General features: G+C 57.2%; 2 protein-coding genes and 1 long non-coding RNA gene across 11 annotated transcripts in view; 2 read left to right on the top strand and 1 right to left on the bottom strand.

Moving 5' to 3' along the window:
• Positions 1 to 9,236, top strand: part of ABCC8 (ATP binding cassette subfamily C member 8) — a 75,937-nt gene extending 66,701 nt beyond the window's left edge. For 8 of the 9 annotated variants that reach the window (XM_025459657.3, XM_025459656.3, XM_025459652.3 and 5 more), the window contains 10 exons: positions 3,605 to 3,707; positions 4,226 to 4,339; positions 4,661 to 4,781; positions 4,880 to 5,010; positions 6,155 to 6,233; positions 6,437 to 6,545; positions 6,913 to 7,016; positions 7,782 to 7,915; positions 8,410 to 8,472; positions 8,994 to 9,236. In XM_025459657.3, coding sequence (XP_025315442.3) covers positions 3,605 to 3,707; positions 4,226 to 4,339; positions 4,661 to 4,781; positions 4,880 to 5,010; positions 6,155 to 6,233; positions 6,437 to 6,545; positions 6,913 to 7,016; positions 7,782 to 7,915; positions 8,410 to 8,472; positions 8,994 to 9,131 — 1,096 coding nt within the window. In that variant the 3' untranslated portion in view covers positions 9,132 to 9,236. Of the gene's footprint in view, positions 1 to 3,604; positions 3,708 to 4,225; positions 4,340 to 4,540; positions 4,782 to 4,879; positions 5,011 to 6,154; positions 6,234 to 6,436; positions 6,546 to 6,912; positions 7,017 to 7,781; positions 7,916 to 8,409; positions 8,473 to 8,993 lie in introns of those variants that run through there. The other variant, XM_049098848.1, reaches the window with a different exon arrangement.
• On the bottom strand, positions 2,982 to 6,924 carry LOC118351779 (uncharacterized). Its single transcript, XR_007404609.1, has 3 exons — positions 6,132 to 6,924; positions 3,895 to 6,033; positions 2,982 to 3,391 (listed from the first exon to the last, which is right to left on the bottom strand). It is a non-coding gene; the product is annotated as an uncharacterized LOC118351779 (long non-coding RNA).
• A 3,583-nt stretch (positions 9,237 to 12,819) lies between the features above and the next one.
• On the top strand, positions 12,820 to 16,459 carry KCNJ11 (potassium inwardly rectifying channel subfamily J member 11). The gene is made up of 2 exons (XM_025459649.3): positions 12,820 to 12,904; positions 13,759 to 16,459. Exon 2 carries the CDS (start codon positions 13,971 to 13,973, stop codon positions 14,913 to 14,915), a length of 945 nt encoding a protein of 314 aa, XP_025315434.3. The 5' UTR covers positions 12,820 to 12,904; positions 13,759 to 13,970; the 3' UTR covers positions 14,916 to 16,459.
• The last annotated feature ends 2,895 nt before the right edge of the window (positions 16,460 to 19,354 follow it).

Genomic DNA, 19,354 nt, shown 5'->3' with positions numbered 1-19,354 from the left:
TCTTGTGGGCCAGCCCTGAGCCCATCTTTTATTGGGAATCTCCAGGGACTCAAACACTGTGCTAAGTGCTTTACATGCCAATCTCATTCATTCTGCACTTCAGTCCAAGGCACTCAGCAAGATTATTCCCATTTTCCAAATAAGGAAATTGAGGCTCAGAGAGACTGTGTAACCTATCTGGCTAAGGTCCTATAAAGCCCAGACTTGAACCTGCCCATTCATTCGATAAGCATTCATGCCAGGCACTAAAAAAACAGAGATGAGTCAGATGAGCCCCTGCCTTGGAAGGATTTACAACCCAGGCTTTGAGTAGCCCTGGAGAACCCCATGTGACAGGCCTTCAGAATACAGACTGTGGGACCATAGAAGGGAGGCATTCACGGAAGGCTTCATGGAGGAGATGCTATGAGAGCTAGCATCAAAGGGTAAATAAAAGTTCACCAAGTTGGAGGAATGCCCCCACCCCCAACTCCAGTGCCCCTGCAGTCCACCCTAAATCATGATGTTGGGCTGGACGGGAGTGTCTGAGGCTGCCTGGGCGGGGCGGGGGCGGGGGGGCTATTGCTCCCTGCCCCAGCTTCTGTCTGATGTCTGATCCCTCCTCCGGCCAAACAGGCCAGAGATCCCTGACTCAGAGAGTTGGGCCTCTGGTCTCTAAACCTTACCCAGAGAGTGATTCCAGGTTATTTTTAGGATGGCACAGCTATGCGGGATGTGACAGTAACCATGCGACACCCAGTCCTGTGTCCAGGAGTAACCCTAGGGCTCAAGGACCAGCCAAGAGGATCCAGGAAGGCTTGCGAATCCTCCCTCCAAGCCCCAAAGCTCTAGGAGAGGTGCCCAGGCCCCTGGAGCAACACTGTGGCCCCATTCACTCCCTGGGGACATCTGTGCCAGTGAAAATGCTCTTAGGGGCCTTGTCTGAGTAAAGCAAAGCAGAGGCCTGCCCTGGCCGTGGCTCTGCTCCCTAGACAGCCCCTGCCCCTGTACAAGCCTGTGCTGTCTTCTTTCCAGAAGCCCCTGGGAACCTGACAGGACCCAAAGGTCTCCTCTGGGCACCCTTCCTGTCTCAAGCCTGCACTGCCCCAGTTCCTTTGACTCCAGGGCCCTTGACGCTCCTGGGCCTGGCCTCTACTCAGTCTTAGCACTGCTCCTCTCACACATGGTGTCCCAGAGGCCTTCAGGCTGGGCCTGGGGCAGAGAGATTGTGACTTTCCTCAAGAGGGCTGGACCCTCTCAGTAGGACCTGAGTGGATGCAGCACCCGCAACAGCCTGTGGTCAGTCGGAGGAACTGCCGCCCAGTGAGGCCTCCCACACCCTGCACTGACACCGTGGGTGACTTTTACATGTGGATGAAGGACTTTTTAGTCATCCCTGGGTGTGTTTAATTCATTAGTTCTTGCCCAGCAGCCTGCCCTGTTGAGAGCTAACTAGCATTTCTCGATTATGCACTTAACACATGCCTGGCAGTGTGCTAAGTGCTGTATGTGTGTTATTGCACTTAATGCTCACAAGAGCCCCATGACATAGATACATTCAGCAGCCACGTTCAACAGATAAGGCTGAGTCACCAGCCTGAGGTCACACATGGTCAGAGCCAGTGCTAGGCTTGGAACCCAGGCCTGTGGGACCGTCTGGTTTCTCTAGGAGGCCCTGCTTTTTTTTTTTTTTTTTTAAGATTTTATATATTTATTTATTTATGAGAGACACAGAGAAAGAGGGTGAGACATAAGCAGAGGGAGAAGCAGGCTCCCTGTGGGGAGCCCGATGTGGGACTCGATCCCAGGACCCCAGGATCATGCCCTAAGCTGAAGGCAGATGCTCAACCGCTGAGCCACCCAGGTGTTCCGGAGGTCCTGCTTTTTCCCAGATGTTTCAAGAGTACCCAGCCCTTGACTTAGTGTTTCAGCCCAGGTGGAAACTTACTGTCTCCATTTTACTAATGAGGAAACTGAGTCTCGGTCCTGACACACAGCCAATATGTAAGAATGCTCAGAAGCCACATCTCCCACCACCCTCATGCACACCCACCCCTCAGGCTCTCCTGTCACATACACATGCACAAGCATGTAGATGGCTCCAGCATGCACCCAGTCACACCCTTCAGACTTCGGGCTGCACACTCACCCACAGACACCTCACCCACAGACACACCATCACCGTGGCTGTGCAATCGTATACTCTCTCACACCTTAGAGGCTCCCTTTGCTCTCCTCTTCTCAGACACAGAGGTCAGGCGCAGCGCCTCCACCCAGAAACAATCAAAGCAGAACAAACACCTTCCAAGAATGAAAAGCAAATGCCCAGTAAGACTCATCTTGAGCCTTGAGAGTCCCCAGTTGTTTCCCCTGAGACCAATGCTAGGACAGCTCCCATTCCTTCCTTTGCTCATCATGAAACAAGTGCTCCGCCCCTCCTCTGGACTGGGCCAAGCCAGCCAGGTGTTGGGGCGGGGGGGGGGGCGGCCAGGGAGAGATGCCAGGAGCCCAGGCTGCTCAGAGAGAAGAAGCAGGTTCATTCAAAGTAACACAAGGAGAACATGGTGAGGGCACAAGGGAAGGAAAGAAGCCTCCAGAATTCCTTCCTCATACAGAGAGATCCCATCTACATTAGAGGGTCATGGAAGGTTCCATTTGTTCAGCAAGTATTTATTGACAGTGCCAGGTGCTACGGATGCCCTGCCGAACAAAACAGCCACGGGTTCCATTCTCACAGGCTTTATGGTCTCATGAGGGAGATAAGCAGCTAGAGAAAAGAACATACATGAACAGAGGTTACAAAGCAAACAGGCTGCAGAGATGGAGAACCATAGGCCGGGAGAGGCCACCCTGAGGAGGTACCATTTAAGGTAAAGCCTGAAGGCTGAGAGGAATCAGCCTTGTGAGGAGCAGAGGAGAAAGCTTCCTGGGCAGAGGGGACAGTATGTACAAAGGCCCTGGGGTGGGAAAGACCTTGGTATTGTCATGAAACTGAAAAGGGGCAAGTAATAAATTACTTTATTGTAACTTCTGTGACTACAAGGCAGTGAGCAAGGCAATTTGTGGCATAGAAGGAGGCTAGGTTGGCAGGAGCCAGCTCACACTGACTCAAGCCATTGATATTCGAAGCAGGGGAGAGATGGAAGGCAATTTATGATTTCCAAAGATTAGGCTGGCTGCTGTGTGCAGAGCAGGCTGTGGGGAGACAGCAGGGGGACCTCCGGGGAGGCTGATGCAGTAGGCCAGGTGAGTTTGTGGGCAGCAAGCAGGAGAGGCAGGCAGACACAGGGCTATTTTGGATGTAGACATAAGAGGTCTTGTACAGGGATTAGACGTGAATCTAGATGATTCCTCGGTTTCTGGTCTGAGCATCCAGGTGGGCAGAGGTGCCCTTTACTGTAATAGGGAGGCCCTGGAGAAAAGAACGGGTCTTGGGGTGAAAGCAGGAGTTTGAAGGAGGTGGGAGTCTTGACAAGTTCGAATTAAGTAGCAAGGAGCCAAGGGCAGTCCAGGGAGGAATGGCACACATAAAGTCACACATGGCACATGCACTGGCTGCTTCTCTGTAAGTAGGGAGAGTCCGGGCACCGTGCGGACCCTCAGACCCTCCCCATCCTCCCTCCAGGTATGAGGCTAGGTTCCAGCAGAAGCTCCTCGAATACACGGACTCCAACAACATCGCCTCCCTGTTCCTCACGGCTGCCAACAGATGGCTAGAAGTCCGCATGGCAAGTGCCACCCGCCCCCAACTCCGGGGCCCCGGGACACAACCAGAGGGCAGGAAGAGAGCACGGAACACCACTTGCCTGTGCGCACAGGGCTGGCACCGAGCCCTCCTGTTTCCCCAGCCCCCCGCGGCCCTCCTTGGGTCTGGCTGCACCCCCTCTTCCCCGTCACCCCCCGGGCCTAGTGTACCTGAGGTGGGCGCCGAGAGCCAGAAGAGCTGTGTGGTTGACTGTGAGGAGCGTGTGTCTGGAGTGGGCCCTGTGACCCGTGTGGGCCAGCTGGTGAGACGCACGTTCAGGCCCAGCGCAGATGGCTGGGGAGCGGGGGGAGCAGCATAAGCTGCGTGCACACGCTGTCTCCTGGGGCTCCAGCCGTCAAGGCCTCCTGTGCGTCTGACAACGTGTAGGAGTGTGGCTGGGCTGAGCTGCTCCCTGCCCTGAAGGGCCTGACGTGGGCTTGGTGGGTGGGGGCTGTGTGGCTTCAACCCTGGGGGCCCACACTGGCTCGCCTCCCTCCCCAGGAGTACATCGGTGCCTGCGTGGTCCTCATTGCCGCCGTGACCTCCATCTCCAACTCCCTGCACAGGGAGCTCTCTGCTGGCCTGGTGGGCCTGGGCCTTACCTATGCCCTAATGGTGAGTGGCTGCAGACTGGGACAGGGGAGGGCTCAGATACCCGCACTCGGGGAATCTGAGGCACCTCCAGGCCTTCTCCCGAGTGACTGTGAGTCTGATGCAGGAGGGACCATGTGGGTAGGAGAGCTAACCCAGGGCCGGGGCCCCAGACAGATGCTGGGTAAGGATCCACATTCATCGTAACCCCCCCTGTGCCTCCAGGGGGACCCCCCACCCCCATGAAGAGGCAGCAGAAGGCACTGAGGGCTCCTGGCCCTTCAGCTGTAAGAAGAGCCATGCTGGTGGCCGGGCTTGGATCAAGTGCTCCCTGACTCGCCACAGGTCTCCAACTACCTCAACTGGATGGTGAGGAACCTGGCAGACATGGAGATCCAGCTGGGGGCCGTGAAGCGCATCCATGGGCTCCTCAAAACCGAGGCGGAGAGTTACAAGGGGCTGCTGGGTGAGAGGCCCGGATGGGGGGCGTGGTAGGAAAAGGGGGGCCCTCCTGGATGCCAGCTGCCGCCTCTGTCGGCTGGCTGAGCCCCGGTGTGCCCTCAGCACCCTCACTCATCCCGAAGAACTGGCCAGACCAAGGGAAGATCCAGATCCAGAACCTCAGTGTGCGCTATGACAGCTCCCTGAAGCCAGTGCTGAAGCATGTCAACGCCCTCATCTCCCCAGGACAGAAGGTCAGTGTCAGCTCATGCCCACCCAGGGCCTCCAGGCTCCCACCTGGTCAGAACCCCCTCCCCCAGGGCTGGCCCTGGGCCCCTCACACTGACAAGGCTCAGCCCCCCTCTCCTCTACTCCTCCCTGCTCCTTCTGCTGCCCTCACTCACCAAGAGGATGGACACCCCACGCTCCCCCGGTTGAGAGGGCTTTTGTCAGGGCCCCCCTGCAAATGGTCAGGGGCTCTCCCAGGGCACTGCCCCCACCCCTTAGCTTCAGAGCAAGTCCTCAGGACAGACAGCGAGGCCACACTTGTCCTGGGGAGGGAGCCCCTGCCTGGCACTCTGACCCAAATCTGATTGATTCCCTCCTCATCCCCCCTCTGCTCTGACAAGGCCCCTCTCCTTCTCTTTGTCTCTGCCCCTCTTTTCTTTCTTTCTTTCTTTTTTTTTTTTTTTTAATTCATGAGAGAGACACAGAGAGAGAGGCAGAGACACAGGCAGAGGGAGAAGCAGGCTCCATGCCGGGAGCCTGATGTGGGACTCGATCCTGGAACTCCAGGATCACACCCTGGGCCAAAGGCAGGCACTAAACCGCTGAGCCACCCAGGGATCCCCACTGCCCCTCTGTCTTTGTGGCTGTCTGCCTCACTATCTCTGACCTTTAGATGTACCTCTGTCCCTGCCTCGGGCTCCTCCCATCTGTCCCCACCTCTCTTGTCCTTCTGTGTCACCATCTCTATACTAGTCCTGATTGTCATTTCTGTTGGCACCTGTGGGCCGGGAAGCAATGGTGTCAGAGATGACTCCAGTTTAAGATGGGGCTCACAGATCCATCCCTGCCAACCGCACTGAGCCACTCCCAGGCCCTCCATCACACCCGTGCACACAGAGTATGCACCAGTGCCCCCACCTCCCCTGCAGCCACATACCAGGCACAGCAAGACCTACACCCAGGCCCAGGAAAATGGACATCTGTACCCTGCACTTGCTTGCGGGTCCCCGTCGGAGGCTCCTCTGCAGAAAGCAGCCCTGGCCAAAAAGCTGGTCAGAAAGCCAGGACAAGAGACATGCCATGACCTCCAATGCCTGCAAATCCCAGAGCCAACCCCAGAAGATCCCAGCCAGCCCCAGGTACTCACAGTGTGCTTCCTCCTCTCTCCAGATTGGGATCTGCGGCCGCACAGGCAGTGGGAAGTCTTCCTTCTCTCTCGCCTTCTTCCGCATGGTGGACACGTTTGAGGGTGAGTTGTGTGACAACACATGTACCCAGAGCCACCAGATGGGACCTCAGTCCCGGTGTATGGTTAGACGTCATAGGAGGCCCAGCAATCACTGCCTACCCCTGCATCCTCGATGGGACCCATGTTCCCAGGCTGAACCTGTCCCCAGCACCACCAGCTCCCCCACTCCCTAGTGGCCCACCTGGGACACGGTCTCCACACAGGGCGCATCATCATTGACGGCATCGACATCGCCAAACTGCCACTGCATACCCTGCGCTCCCGCCTCTCTATCATCCTGCAGGACCCCGTCCTCTTCAGCGGCACCATCCGGTGAGCCCCACCACTCTGGCAGGCACCCCCCTGGGTCCCAGGCCCAGCCCCTTGGAGCTGGGGTGTAAGGAGGAGCGGCTGGGTGAGGCCAAGAGTGCCCAGCTGGGTACCCCTCCCTGGGTGGGCAGCCCTGGGGCTGACCTGCTCCCTCACGGTGCTGCCTTTGGGCCTTTCTCTTCCCTGTGAGGCCCAGGCAGGCGCTGGTGGAGGTAGCACCACCCTCGGGCTGGGCATGCGTCCTCCACCCATTGCCACCTGCCGCCCCCTTCCAGCCAGCACCCACCCCTCCCCAGGCCATGTTCTTACTCACTGCTCCCCCTGCCAGGCCCTGCTTTTCTCCCTGAGCGGGTTTCCTGTCCCCCTCCAGGTTTAACCTGGACCCGGAGAAGAAGTGCTCGGACAGCACGCTGTGGGAGGCCCTGGAGATCGCCCAGCTGAAGCTGGTGGTGAAGGCGCTGCCTGGAGGCCTGGGTATCTACTCCCGCTGCAGCGGGTGCCCCAGGGCGTCTGGGGGGCTGCGAGGGGAGGCTCACAGCCATGCCCTAGCGTTTACAGTCTAGGGCCCGGCAGGACCCCAGGGACCATTAGTTTTCCCTTTCAGGAGCTCAGGAGCTCAAGTGAACTGTCCCAGGCCATGCGACCGGTCAGTTCAGGGGCTCCCTCCTCCCCGGGCCCCGGGGCAGGGCGTGGGGGGCAGCAGGAGTCACCAGGAGACGCGCTTGCAAGTCCATCCTGCCGCGGCAGCATGTCCAGTCCTGCCCGCGCCGTCCCCCTGCCGCCCAGGTCTGCCCCGAGGAAGGAGACGGCGGGGGAAATCAAGGCCCGGGTCACTCCCCGAGGGTGCAGGGAAGACTGCCCCCACCCCAGAGGACACCCTTGGTGTATTTGCTCCGGCCCCCGGGGCGGTGGGGGCAGGCCAAGCCAGGCCTCAGAGACTCACCCCACCAGGGCCCACACACACGCAGCACATACACACTAGTGCACACACCCACCCACGCGCCCCCAGGACCGCCCAGGTCACGGCGGCGCACACCTGCGGAGGGCGCACTTCTCTTTGTAGTCGACACAGATGGCAGCTGTCCAGCTCTGCACCCCCCCCCCCCCCCCCCCCGTCCTCATGACACACGCTCGTGTGTTTGCCCCATGCACTTCCTAACAGCCCTAAGCCATGCTGTCTACTAAACTCCCAGTGCCAGATTAACTCAGCCCTGCTCCTCCGCCCGGGGCTGTTCTCAGATGCCATCATCACGGAAGGTGGGGAGAATTTCAGCCAAGGCCAGAGGCAACTGTTCTGCCTGGCTCGGGCCTTCGTGAGGAAGACCAGCATCTTCATCATGGATGAAGCCACGGCCTCCATCGACATGGCCACGGTCAGTCCTGAGCACATCTGTGGGGTGGGGTCTTGGAGAGGGTTTTCAGGGGCTCTTAGGGTGAAATTTGCACCAAGTGGTCCTGAAGCTCCAGTTGTCTTTACCATCAAGGGCCATCTGCAGCAGAAAAGGCAAAGGGCTGGGGGGGACCCTGACTCCAGCTAGTCTCGGGGCACGTTTATAGCACACATACACGCAGGCTGCACACAGACCCACAGAGACCTCACACCCATCACCCGCCACACAGCACAGCCAGACACACTCACAGCACACCTACACGCGCAGAGCTGAGCCCCCGGCAGGCTGAGCCCAGCCCCCGCATGCTAGAACTTGGCTGGTCCTATGGGGACAAGGATCAGACAAAGGAGGAGGGATGGGCTAGGAGTGGGGTCCCATGGGAGCTGGACTGCAACCCTGGGCCCCACATCCCCAAAGCCAGACCAGACCACATCCACTAGGCAGATGAGCCAACAGCTGTTGCTCCCATTTGGCAGGAAAACATCCTCCAGAAGGTGGTAATGACGGCCTTCGCAGACCGCACTGTGGTCACCATCGCGGTAAGGGGCCCCTGTTGGGGTGGGGGGAACACCCAGAGAGAGGGTTGGCCACCGGGCTCACCTGGGCCTGGCAATCAGGAGAAGACCGTGGAGCAACGACGATGCAGAGCAGTCTGGAGGGCTTGCAGGGAACCTGGACGGCAGGCAGCACATGGCGGGGGGGGGGGGGGGGGGGAGTGGAAGGACTTACCCCCCAACTTCCTTCAGAACTCTTCTTTCTCCGGAATCCAAGGCCCGCCCCTGTCCCAAGTGAGCTAGCCTAGGGGTTACTTCTCTATAGGGACTGGCGGTTGGGATGTGAGGCGATCTCTGAGTCTTGAGGCCCAGAGGTGAGGGCAGAGCTGAGACTTGGTAAGGAGAGAGGTGTCACCAGTGGACAGAGGGCTTGGAGTCACAGCCACCCCAGGAAGGGCCACAGGGATGGGACCTCCTATCCACACACCTCTTCCTCCAGACTGCAGGAGGGGCACCCTCAGCTGCCCCTCCCCCCCCACCCTGACCAGCACCCCCCTCCCCCCCAGCACCGTGTGCACACCATCCTGAGTGCGGACCTGGTGATTGTCCTGAAGCGCGGCGCCATCCTTGAGTTCGACAAGCCAGAGAAGCTGCTCAGCCGGAAGGACAGCGTCTTCGCCTCCTTCGTGCGTGCAGACAAGTGACCTGCTGGAGCCCAAGTGCCGCCCCTTAGACCACCCTGCCCCCGTCTCCTGCCTGGGCTCTCTAACTGTAAATCACTTATAAATAAAGAGATTGGTTGTTTCCTACCGGAGGCCTCCTCAGGTCTGGTGGGCAGGGACCGGGGTGGCCTGTGGGTCCTGCAGAGCCAGCCTGCCTGGCTTCAGGCACCTTGAGGCTGTGTGAGCATGGGCAGCAGTGTGTTTCCTTCTCTGTGAAATAAGGGTTGTAGTATTAGTCTGTTCAGGCGGCCGTAACAAAATAGCAGACACTGAGACTTAAACAAAAATGTTTTCTGACAGATCTGGAGGCTGGAAATCCAAGATCAAGGTGTCATGGGTTTGGTTTCTCCTAAGGACCTAATGAGCTCTTCACAGGCCGTATCTCCAAATACTGTCACACTGGGGAGCTTCAACATAGGAACTTAGGGCTTTAACAAATGGATTTGGGGAGGGGATACAATTTAATCCATAACAGAAGTTATAGCATTTTTGTGATTATCTCATTAGACAAAAGATTATTTCACTTTATTTCTTGGATTAAAATTGTGGGGTGCCCTGGATTAGTGCCGTTTCCATGACAAATGACAAGAACCCAACTCAAAGTGGCTTAAACTGGGGCAGCCTGGGTGGCTCGGTGGTTTAGCGCCTGCCTTCGGCCCAGGGCATGATCCTGGAGACCCGGGATCGAGACCCACATCGGGGTCCCTGCATGGAGCCTGCTTCTCCCTCTGCCTGTGTCTCTGCCTCTCTGTCTCTCTGTGTTCCTCTCATGAATAAATAAATAAAATCCTTAAAAAAAAAAGTGGCTTAAACAAAAACTGGCATTTATTGCCCTGTGTGATGGAGAAGGCCAGGAGGTTATACTACTTCAAGCATGGCTGGATCCAGGCTTTTGACATCAGGGATGTGTTTCCACATCTGGGTTCCATCTTCCTCTGTCTGATGACAAATGGCCACTAGCACCTCCAGCTTATACCCTGCTCCTCTGAAAAAGAGATGTTTTTTCCCAATCGTCCCAGCAAAAGTCTAGGGAACAAATCTCAGTGGACCAATAGACCAACTTCATACCCCTACCTCTGTGTGTCAAAGGGCTGGGATAACGCTGACTGGCTAGGCCCGGATCTCATGTCCCCATCTGTGTCCCCCAGGTAGAGGCATTCAGAATGGGAGAAGGGTGGTCTCTCAGAGGGAAGGAAGCACAGTGCATATACCACAAATGAGCCGGGTGGGGGCTGGAGACACTGAGGCCCAGCACTGGGGAAACTAAAACAACAGATATGCTCAGATTCTATCAGCATCGTGAAATAGGAGTGCACACCTCCCTCAGCCAAGAGATGGTGACACTCATTTACATATCGTGTTATTATCACTCACACATTGACTTCAGTACTGGCTGCCCCAGCTATGGGGTGCAAACCCAAAAGTCTTCGTCCTGTGTGCTCTTGGTTGCAATGGGATCAGAGCAATGTAAGGAAAACACACCAGTCACTGGAGAGAGGCCCAACACAGACCTTTTGGATATTACAGGAGCCAGAGGGGATCAGGAACTGAGAGCTCTGTGAGGCCTGGCAGGCTGCCTGGGGGAGGTAAGATTTAAGCTGGGCATGAGAGGGGTGGGAATTGGATAGGCAGAGTAAGAGAAAATGGCCCATGGGGCAGGAGGTGGGGGCATAAGGTCGTAGAGCCTTAAATGCCAGGACAAGGAGTCTGGGATAAGCCTATGAACAAAAGGGAAGTGGAGAAGGTTTTTGAGTGAGAAAGGAACCTGCCAAGTGCAGTATTTGGAGGAGACGAGTATGAGGAGGTAAGGATGGAACAGGGCAGGAGGCTGAGGTCTTTGGGTAAGGGGCTCACCTTTCTAGAAAGGGTGGAACAGGTAATAGCTGAGGCCTCAGGACCTGTGAGGCAGGGTCTTGCCTTTCCAGCTCTAAGGTGCTTCTGGGGGCCTAGCAACCCTCTCCATTGAGGGGCCTCCAAGAGCAGAGCCTGGGAGGGGAGAAGATTCCTGACCCCACCCCCACCTCTCCTCCACCACACCCCAAGGGATCGGAGGGATGTAGCAGGAGCAGAGCAAGGTCCATACTGAAGTCTTGCAGGGATGCCCAAGGCCATTCTGGCCCAAACCCCTCTATAGGACCCCTGATGGCCTGTCAACTTTGACCTGGACACTCCAAAGGTATGGGTCATCTCTAGTTATTAGGACTGACTCTTCCATATGTGAAATCACAGCCTGCCTCTGTTCCACTCAGCGTCTGTACTGGTTCTCTACTTTGGGCCACATAAAATTATTAGTCCATCCCCCTTGGGCCCCTGGAGTTTTTGCAATGGTGCCCAAACTCCCTAGGGAGCTCTCCAAGGCTCCTTTTCTGGTGGCTGGACAGATGTAGTTGCCTCAAAGGTAGCCCTGTCTCCTTGAGCTCCCCACTCTGATCATCCTGTCCTCCCCTCCCAATGCTAGGCACTGCATCTTTGTTAATACAGCCCAAGCTCGCACTTACCCTGAGTAGCGGTGTTTACTCTGCCTGCAGGTGAGTATGAGAAAGGAACACTCAATATGCAAATCACAGTCTGCCCCCACTCTCGCCTGTATCCCCACCATCCCCATTTTGGTGCCCTGCCTCAAATCCCTACTCCAATAACTGAACACACATAGGTCAGGGCTACATAAAGATCTGAGCCCCAGAGAGGAAATGGGGCCATTACTGTCACAGCAACAGAGACCTGAGAACCCGGATTCCGCACCTGAGGGCAAGTCACAGGGCCACCGTAGGCTGGCGTCTGCAGTAGAAGCATCACTCAAGTTCAGGTCAAGAGCTTGAATCCCCCAGTTCCCAAGCCAACCCTAATACAACCCCACAGGACCCACGTGCCTCCCATTACCTAAGGTGTAAGAGACCAGGCTGCAGGTGTAAAACAAGCATCCCTACCTCAAACTCTCTTTAAAATACAGGGGTCTGGGGCACCTGGGTGGCTTACTCGGTTAAGCGTCTGCCTTCAGCTCAGGTCAGGATCCTAAGGCCCTGTGACGGGCCGCATCAGCACAGAGCCTGCTTCTTCCTCTCCTTCTGCGGCTCCCCGTTTGTGCTCTTGCTTGCTCTCTCTTGCTCTTTCTCACTCTCCATCAAATAAAATCGTAATAAAAAAAAAAAAAAGAAAGAAAAATACAGGGGCATAGTCGTGGGATGATTAAGAAGATGCAACCACCACCCCGGGGCTTCTGTGCTCCTACACCTACTAATAAGGCACATTGTTTTCTGGGGAGGGGGTCCGTGGCTTTCGTCAAACTCTCAAAGGATCCATGACTCAGGATTAAGAGCATCCCCGAAGAGAAGGAGCATTCGGTGGAGAAACCTTTAGGCCACCTAAGCAGCTTGGTGACGCAGCTCCCCAGGGCCTCCGTCTGCGGGGCCCCGCGAAGCCCAGTGCGGCAGGGGGGTGCGGGCCCAGCTGGGGATGGGGAGCCGGGAGCAGGAACCAGGCCACCGGCGGCTGCGGTCCAGGCCGCAGGGGGAACCGCTTTGGGCGCCTCGCATCCCGCAGCCCCGAGGCCCGCCCGCGGATCTGGAGCGGGGGTGGGGGGGGGGCGCGGGTGTGGACGCGGGGGGCGGGTGTGGACGCGGGGGGCGGGGCTCGCGCCCGCGCCGCCCCCTCCAGCTCGGGAGCGGGTCGGGCTCCCCCTGGCGGCCCCGGCCCCCGCTCCGCCGCTCCCGGCTCCCGCGCCCCCGCCCTCAATCTCCTGCCCGCAGCCGGCGCAGGTGGGTCTCCGCGGACGCACGGACGGACGCACGGACGGACGGACGGACGGGAGGACGAGCGGCGGGGGCGGCCGGGCGGCGGGAGGGGCGGGGAGGCGGCGGCGGCGGCGGCTTGAGGAGCAGGAGCAGGTGCGGCGGGGGGGGGGGCGGGACGGAGCGGCGCGCGGGGCGGGGGCGCGGCGCCCACTGGCGACCTGCGTGGGGCGGGCGGGGAGCGGGGGCGCGGGGCCGGGGCCGCGGCTGCGAGGGCGCCGGGCCGGGTCGCGCTGGGGCAGTGCAGTTGGGTGGGGGGGACTGAGCGCGCAGGAGCCCAAGGAGACCGAAAGGACGGGAACCGGCGGGGCATCCGAGCCGCCGCGGGGCGCCAGGGGCAGGGGTTAAGAGGCGGGGCCACACCTGGCGGCCCGCTGGGGGTCGTCGGAGCCGGGGCTGGAGTTTGGGAGGCGCCCGGAGCAGAAGGGGGCGCCGTGTGAGGTCCGGCGAGTTGGGAAGCTCCCAGGGGTTAAGTTCCAGGGCAGAGGAGGAGGCATCGGAGCGGAGGCCCAGGGAAGTCAGCGGAGGAAGGGAGGGAGCTGACATGGAGGGCAGGGCGGGGAGCAGGGGGTAGCGGGCTCGCGGGCACCCGGCGGCTGCGCCCAGGTTGGCAGGCTGCTTTCAAGAAGCGGGGGGCGGGGGGCCAGGGGAGGTGAGGATGCGTCAGGTCGCAGAGGCATCGCAGAAGTGAGGCCGGCACAGACCGAGCGTGGTCCCGGGGCAGGGAACCCCACAGTGAGGCCCAGGTCTTGGTCAGGGGGGTGCCCCCCATGGGGGAAGCCTCTCCCTGGTGGTTGCTGCAGCCATGCTGTCCCGAAAAGGCATCATCCCCGAGGAGTACGTGCTCACGCGGCTGGCCGAGGACCCCGCAGAGCCCCGGTACCGAGCTCGGGAGCGGAGGGCCCGCTTCGTGTCCAAGAACGGCAATTGCAACGTAGCGCACAAGAACATCCGGGAGCAGGGCCGATTCCTGCAGGACGTATTCACCACGCTGGTGGACCTCAAGTGGCCACACACACTGCTCATCTTTACCATGTCCTTCCTGTGCAGCTGGCTGCTCTTTGCCATGGTCTGGTGGCTCATCGCCTTCGCCCACGGTGACCTGGCCCCCGGTGAGGGCACTGCGGTGCCCTGTGTCACCAGCATCCACTCTTTTTCATCCGCCTTCCTTTTCTCCATTGAGGTCCAGGTGACCATTGGCTTTGGCGGGCGCATGGTGACCGAGGAGTGCCCGCTGGCCATCTTGATCCTCATTGTGCAGAACATCGTGGGGCTCATGATCAATGCCATCATGCTGGGCTGCATCTTCATGAAGACGGCCCAGGCCCATCGGCGGGCCGAGACCCTCATCTTCAGCAAGCATGCGGTCATCGCAGTGCGCCACGGCCGCCTCTGCTTCATGCTGCGCGTCGGTGACCTCCGCAAGAGCATGATCATCAGCGCCACCATCCACATGCAGGTGGTGCGCAAGACCACCAGCCCCGAGGGTGAAGTGGTGCCCCTACACCAGGTGGACATCCCCATGGAGAACGGTGTGGGCGGCAACAGCATCTTCCTGGTAGCTCCTCTCATCATCTACCACGTCATTGATGCCAACAGTCCACTCTATGACCTGGCACCCAGCGACCTGCATCACCATCAAGACCTGGAGATCATTGTCATCCTGGAGGGCGTGGTGGAAACCACGGGCATCACTACCCAGGCCCGCACCTCCTACCTGGCCGATGAGATCCTTTGGGGCCAGCGCTTTGTACCCATCGTGGCCGAGGAGGATGGCCGCTACTCTGTGGACTACTCCAAATTTGGCAACACCATCAAAGTGCCCACGCCACTCTGCACGGCCCGCCAGCTTGATGAGGACCGCAGCCTGCTGGACGCCCTGACCCTCGCCTCGGCCCGCGGTCCCCTGCGCAAGCGCAGTGTGGCTGTGGCCAAGGCCAAACCCAAGTTTAGCATCTCTCCGGATTCCCTGTCCTGAGCCATGGTCCCATGGGCCCCCACACTGCTTGTGCGCACAGGGCAGTATGGTATGGTATGTAGAGTGGACGTGGTGTGGGCTCCGTAGCCAGGCCAGGACTGGGTGTGAGGCTGGGCCCTCTTCAGCTCAGCCTCCCCTCCTGCTGTTAGCCCATGGTGTTACAAGGCACTTGTCACTCCTCTATTTCTGGCCTCAGCGGGAGCCTGTACTGGGTTATTTTTGTCTCTGCTCCTCCTAGCCCCAGCTCAGGACTGGCTCACCCTCCTCTCCCCTCCCCAGGCTGGGGAAGCTGTGGGAAGCACTGGACCCTAAAAGTTCGGTCTCCAGCCAGTTCTGCATCCCCATGCTCAGTTGACCATGAGCTGGGCAGGTGGCTGGGGAAGAACAATCCCCAGGTTGGCAATCGGCTGCTCTGTTTCTGTGGCCCCTAAGAGATGGCCAGCCACTCTTGGTCCCTGAAGAAGTGATGACCTCATGGGTGGGCCCTGCCAGCTGGGGAAGGCAGTCACTGAAGGAGCGTGTTCCAGCCGGAGGATTGGAGGTATGCACAGGCTCAGGGAGGAAATGGTGTGCAGACACTCAGCTATGCTGAGCCCTAGTCGGGCACAGGAAAGAGGAGATGGGCCCCTGTGCCCTTGCCCCGTGCCCCGACACCGAGGCTTCGATGGTGAGGGGCTGCTGTGCCTGCCTGCTGCTGTTCCATCCCGGGAGGCGGGGGCGAGCCGGGGCAGACATTGGCATGCCAGGAAGAAGAAGGCTGAGGATAGGGGGTCCTGGGCCCACCATCCAGACTTGAACTCTGGTTCTGGCTCCCCACCAGAGGCTGTCACTCCGTCTGTCCAGAGCGTGGCTGTGGAGGGTCTTTGGGCTGCTAGAAAAGGAGGTGTTGGAAAGCTCAGGATGGCGGAGGTGAGCAAGGCCCCTGACACAAGGAGGCCGTTGGTCCTCACGGGCCTGACCACAGGCGGGGCTCCTGGAGCGGTGCTGTCACCTGCCCAGGATTCTACTTTCTCTCGTCAATAAAACCTCCCTAAACTCTGGGCAGTTCTTGCTGGGGAAGGAGGAGGCCTACTGCTGGGCAGGGAGGGCACATTCCGAAGGGCACAGACCCTAACTGGGCAGCCAGGGAAAGCTGACCCTTAGCACCCGATTCAGAGAGACTTTTACCTTTCTGCCTCAGGTAGCCCAGCCCTGCCAGCCTGTCTGGCCATTTCAATTTTGAGGCCCCCATCAGGCTTCTAGCCCTGTGCCCCGGCCTCCACGCCCGGGGATCTGCTGGAAGCCTGGGGTGGTCAGGGCAAGAGGTGCGACACCATATGCATTAGTGTACAGGCATACGTTGGAGATATTTTGCAGGTTTGGTGTCAGACCACCGCCGCGAAACAAATGTGGAGAAAAAGAGAGTCAAATGAATTTTTTTGGTTTCCCACTGCATATAAAAGTCATGTTTACACTCTACTGCAGTCTGTTAAGTGTGCAATAGCATTATGTCTAAAAAAAGCAATGTACCCTACCTTAATTAAAAAATACTTTATTGCTACAAAGTGCTAGCCATCGTCTGAGCCTTCAGTGAGTCATAATCTGTTCGCTAGTGGGCCTTGCGTCGATGTTGGTGGCTGCGGACCCATCAGGGTGGTGGCTGCTGGAGGTGGGGGTGGCTGTGGTAGTTTATATGAATTAGACAACAACAAAGTTGGCCACATCAAGTGACTCTTCCCTTCGTGAACGATCTGTCTGTGGCATGCGATGCTGTGCGATAGCATTTCACCCACTGTAGAACCTCTTTCAAAATTGTGGAGTCAATCCCCGTAAACCCTGCTGCTGCCCTATCAACTAAAGTTTATGTAATATTGTAATTCTTCTGTTGTCATTTCAACCATCTTCATGGCATCTTCACCAGCAGTAGATTCCATCTCAAGAAACCACTTTGTTTGCTCAGCCCTGAGAAGCAACTCCTCATCCTTTCAATTTTTATCCTGAGATTATAGCCATTCCATCACATCTTTGGGTGCTACTTCTAATTCTTGTTCTCTTGCTAATTCCATCACCCTGCAGTTACTTCCTCTACTGAAGTCTTAAACCTTCAATTTGTTAAAAAATAAAATAAAATAAATGCAAATCTCAATAAAGCAAAGCATAAGAAAAAGAAGGTTATGGGGCAGCCCTGGTGGCGCAGCGGTTTAGTGCCGCCTGCAGCCCAGGGCATGGTCCTGGAGACCCGGGATCGAGTCCCTTGTCAGGCTCTCTGTATGATGCCTGCTTCTCCCTCTGCCTGTGTCTCTGCCTCTCTCTCTCTCTGTCTCTATGAATAAATAAATAAAATCTTTAAAAAAAAAAAAAAAAAGGAAGGTTATGCCCGTAGTAACTGGAGTGTAAGCTCTCAAGCCAACTTGGGTTCAGATCCTGGTTCTGGCTCTAAGGCCTCGGTCAACAACTTACCTCTCTGGGCCTCAGTTGCCTCATTTATAATGTAGGACTGCTACTAATACACACCTCACAGAATTGTCTTGGGGATAAGTGAAAAACATTTGCAAAAGGCTTAAGTACCTGGTCCGTAGTAAGTGCTCAATAAGTGTTAACTGTTGTGATGCTGCTGAATCAGCCATGATGGGACCAGTGACCACACAAATATTAAGGGAGAAATTGTGCTTTCCCTTGGTGATGAGCTTCTCTGCCCGGTCTTATTTCCTGCACAATGCACCTGCCCAGCTCAGACCCTGATGACACAGTTCTGGCAGCGCCAATTACATGGTCTTCTGGTCTCACGTCACCCCCTACAATCCATCTGCCATGCAGCTCCCAGAGTGGTCTTATTCAAAAGGTTACGATCATCTCCTCCCATGTCAAGTAGCTTCATTAATTCCCCATGGCCTTCTGGGTCCAGGCTAGACCCCGGAGCCAGCCATTTCTACTTTCTGGCCTTACAGTTGAGTTCTCTTGCTAGGACCTTGGGCAACCACCCATCCCCTGGCAGCCTTACTATTCCCCCCTTGCATGTAATATTGACCTTCCAACCTCTGTGCTTTCTTCTGTTATTCCCTTTGCCTGGAATATGCAGGCCTCATCTCTGCCTGTTGAAATCCAAAGAAGTCCAGGCCAAATGATGCCTCCTTGAAGCCTTCCCTGATTCTTCTGAAAAGAGATGGTCTCTTCCCTTCCTCTGTGTTTATGGGCATTCTGCTTTTCCTTGTGGTTGTGACATCACCAAGTCCATGACTCCTTGAGGTCAGGGACTATATCTGATTCAGCACCGTGGCTGGCACAAAGTGCTGAATGAATGAATGAATGAATGATGAATAGTGTATAGGACAACAAGCCAGCATCCCTGTTGCAGATTGAGGACTGCAGTGGGCATCAGCAGGATCAGTGAGTTTGTCCTGGGCTACTTCAGAGGTATGGCTGAAGAGGAAGCTTCCGCTACTGGTCCAGGCTCTAAGCTGCCCCCTCGTGCACCCACAGTCCCCCAACATTGACCAGTTTGTGACTTAGAAGAAGAGGGATAAGAAGCTACTCAGAGTCAGCCCAGAGGTCTGGACACAGTGCCTGGCTCCTGGGACTCAGCTTGGCTGTCCTTAAGACCAGCAGAGGGGCAAGGCTCATGGATGAGAAGCTGCTCAGCAGCACCTTGCTTGGGACCCCATCCAGAGCAACCTTCCTCCACCCCCTCCACCCTAAACCCCTGGTGACAGTGAAGGGACAGAACTGAGGGCTCAGCGCCACCTGCTGGCCACAGAAAAGACCTACTTGATCAGAAAATCAGGGCCACTTGTCCTAGGCTTTCCACTCCCACGAGACCCCCCCCCTCCCCCCCAGCCTTAAGGCTTAGCTCAGGGAGGAGCTAGAAAGTTCCAGGCATGGAGGGAGCTGCTAATCTCAACATAAAAAGGACGCCAAGCCACCCATTTCCTGTAGTGAAACTGAATTGCTAGTCTGGAAAAACTAGCCCACTAGCCATACTGGAAACCTGCCTGGGCCTGATGCCTATGGATTTAGCATGTTGCCAATTACCACAAGGCCCACATGTTACCCATGAAGGTGGCCCTCTGGACTTTCTGCTGGAGAGGACTCACCCAGCTTCTACAGGACCCACTTTCTCTCCCCAGGTGACATCCTTCCAGCTCCTCCCTAACATCCTTCCTGAGGGAGCTTGTGGTAAGGAGAGTAGCTCTGGCTCCCCACAGCACTCTGGGCTCATCTTTGAGGTCTCCTCAGTGTCGGGTATCAGACACCTTGTGTTTTATGAAGACATGAACTCTGCATGTCAAAGTCGTGTTGACCCCAGATCAGGGCAGGTCTAAATCACAAAAGATCTGTTCCAGCTTGAAAGGAGCTGGAAAAAGGTGGAGCCATGGGGTTAAAGTCAGAATCAGGTTCCAGAGAGTGGTTTTGTGGCTCTAGAATCTAGGTTATTGGCATCCTCTCTTCCATGTCCACCTGCC

The sequence above is a fragment of the Canis lupus genome, chromosome 21 (assembly GCF_003254725.2).
Source record: "Canis lupus dingo isolate Sandy chromosome 21, ASM325472v2, whole genome shotgun sequence".
NCBI lineage: Eukaryota > Metazoa > Chordata > Mammalia > Carnivora > Canidae > Canis > Canis lupus.
This window is presented reverse-complemented; position numbering and strand designations above follow the sequence as displayed.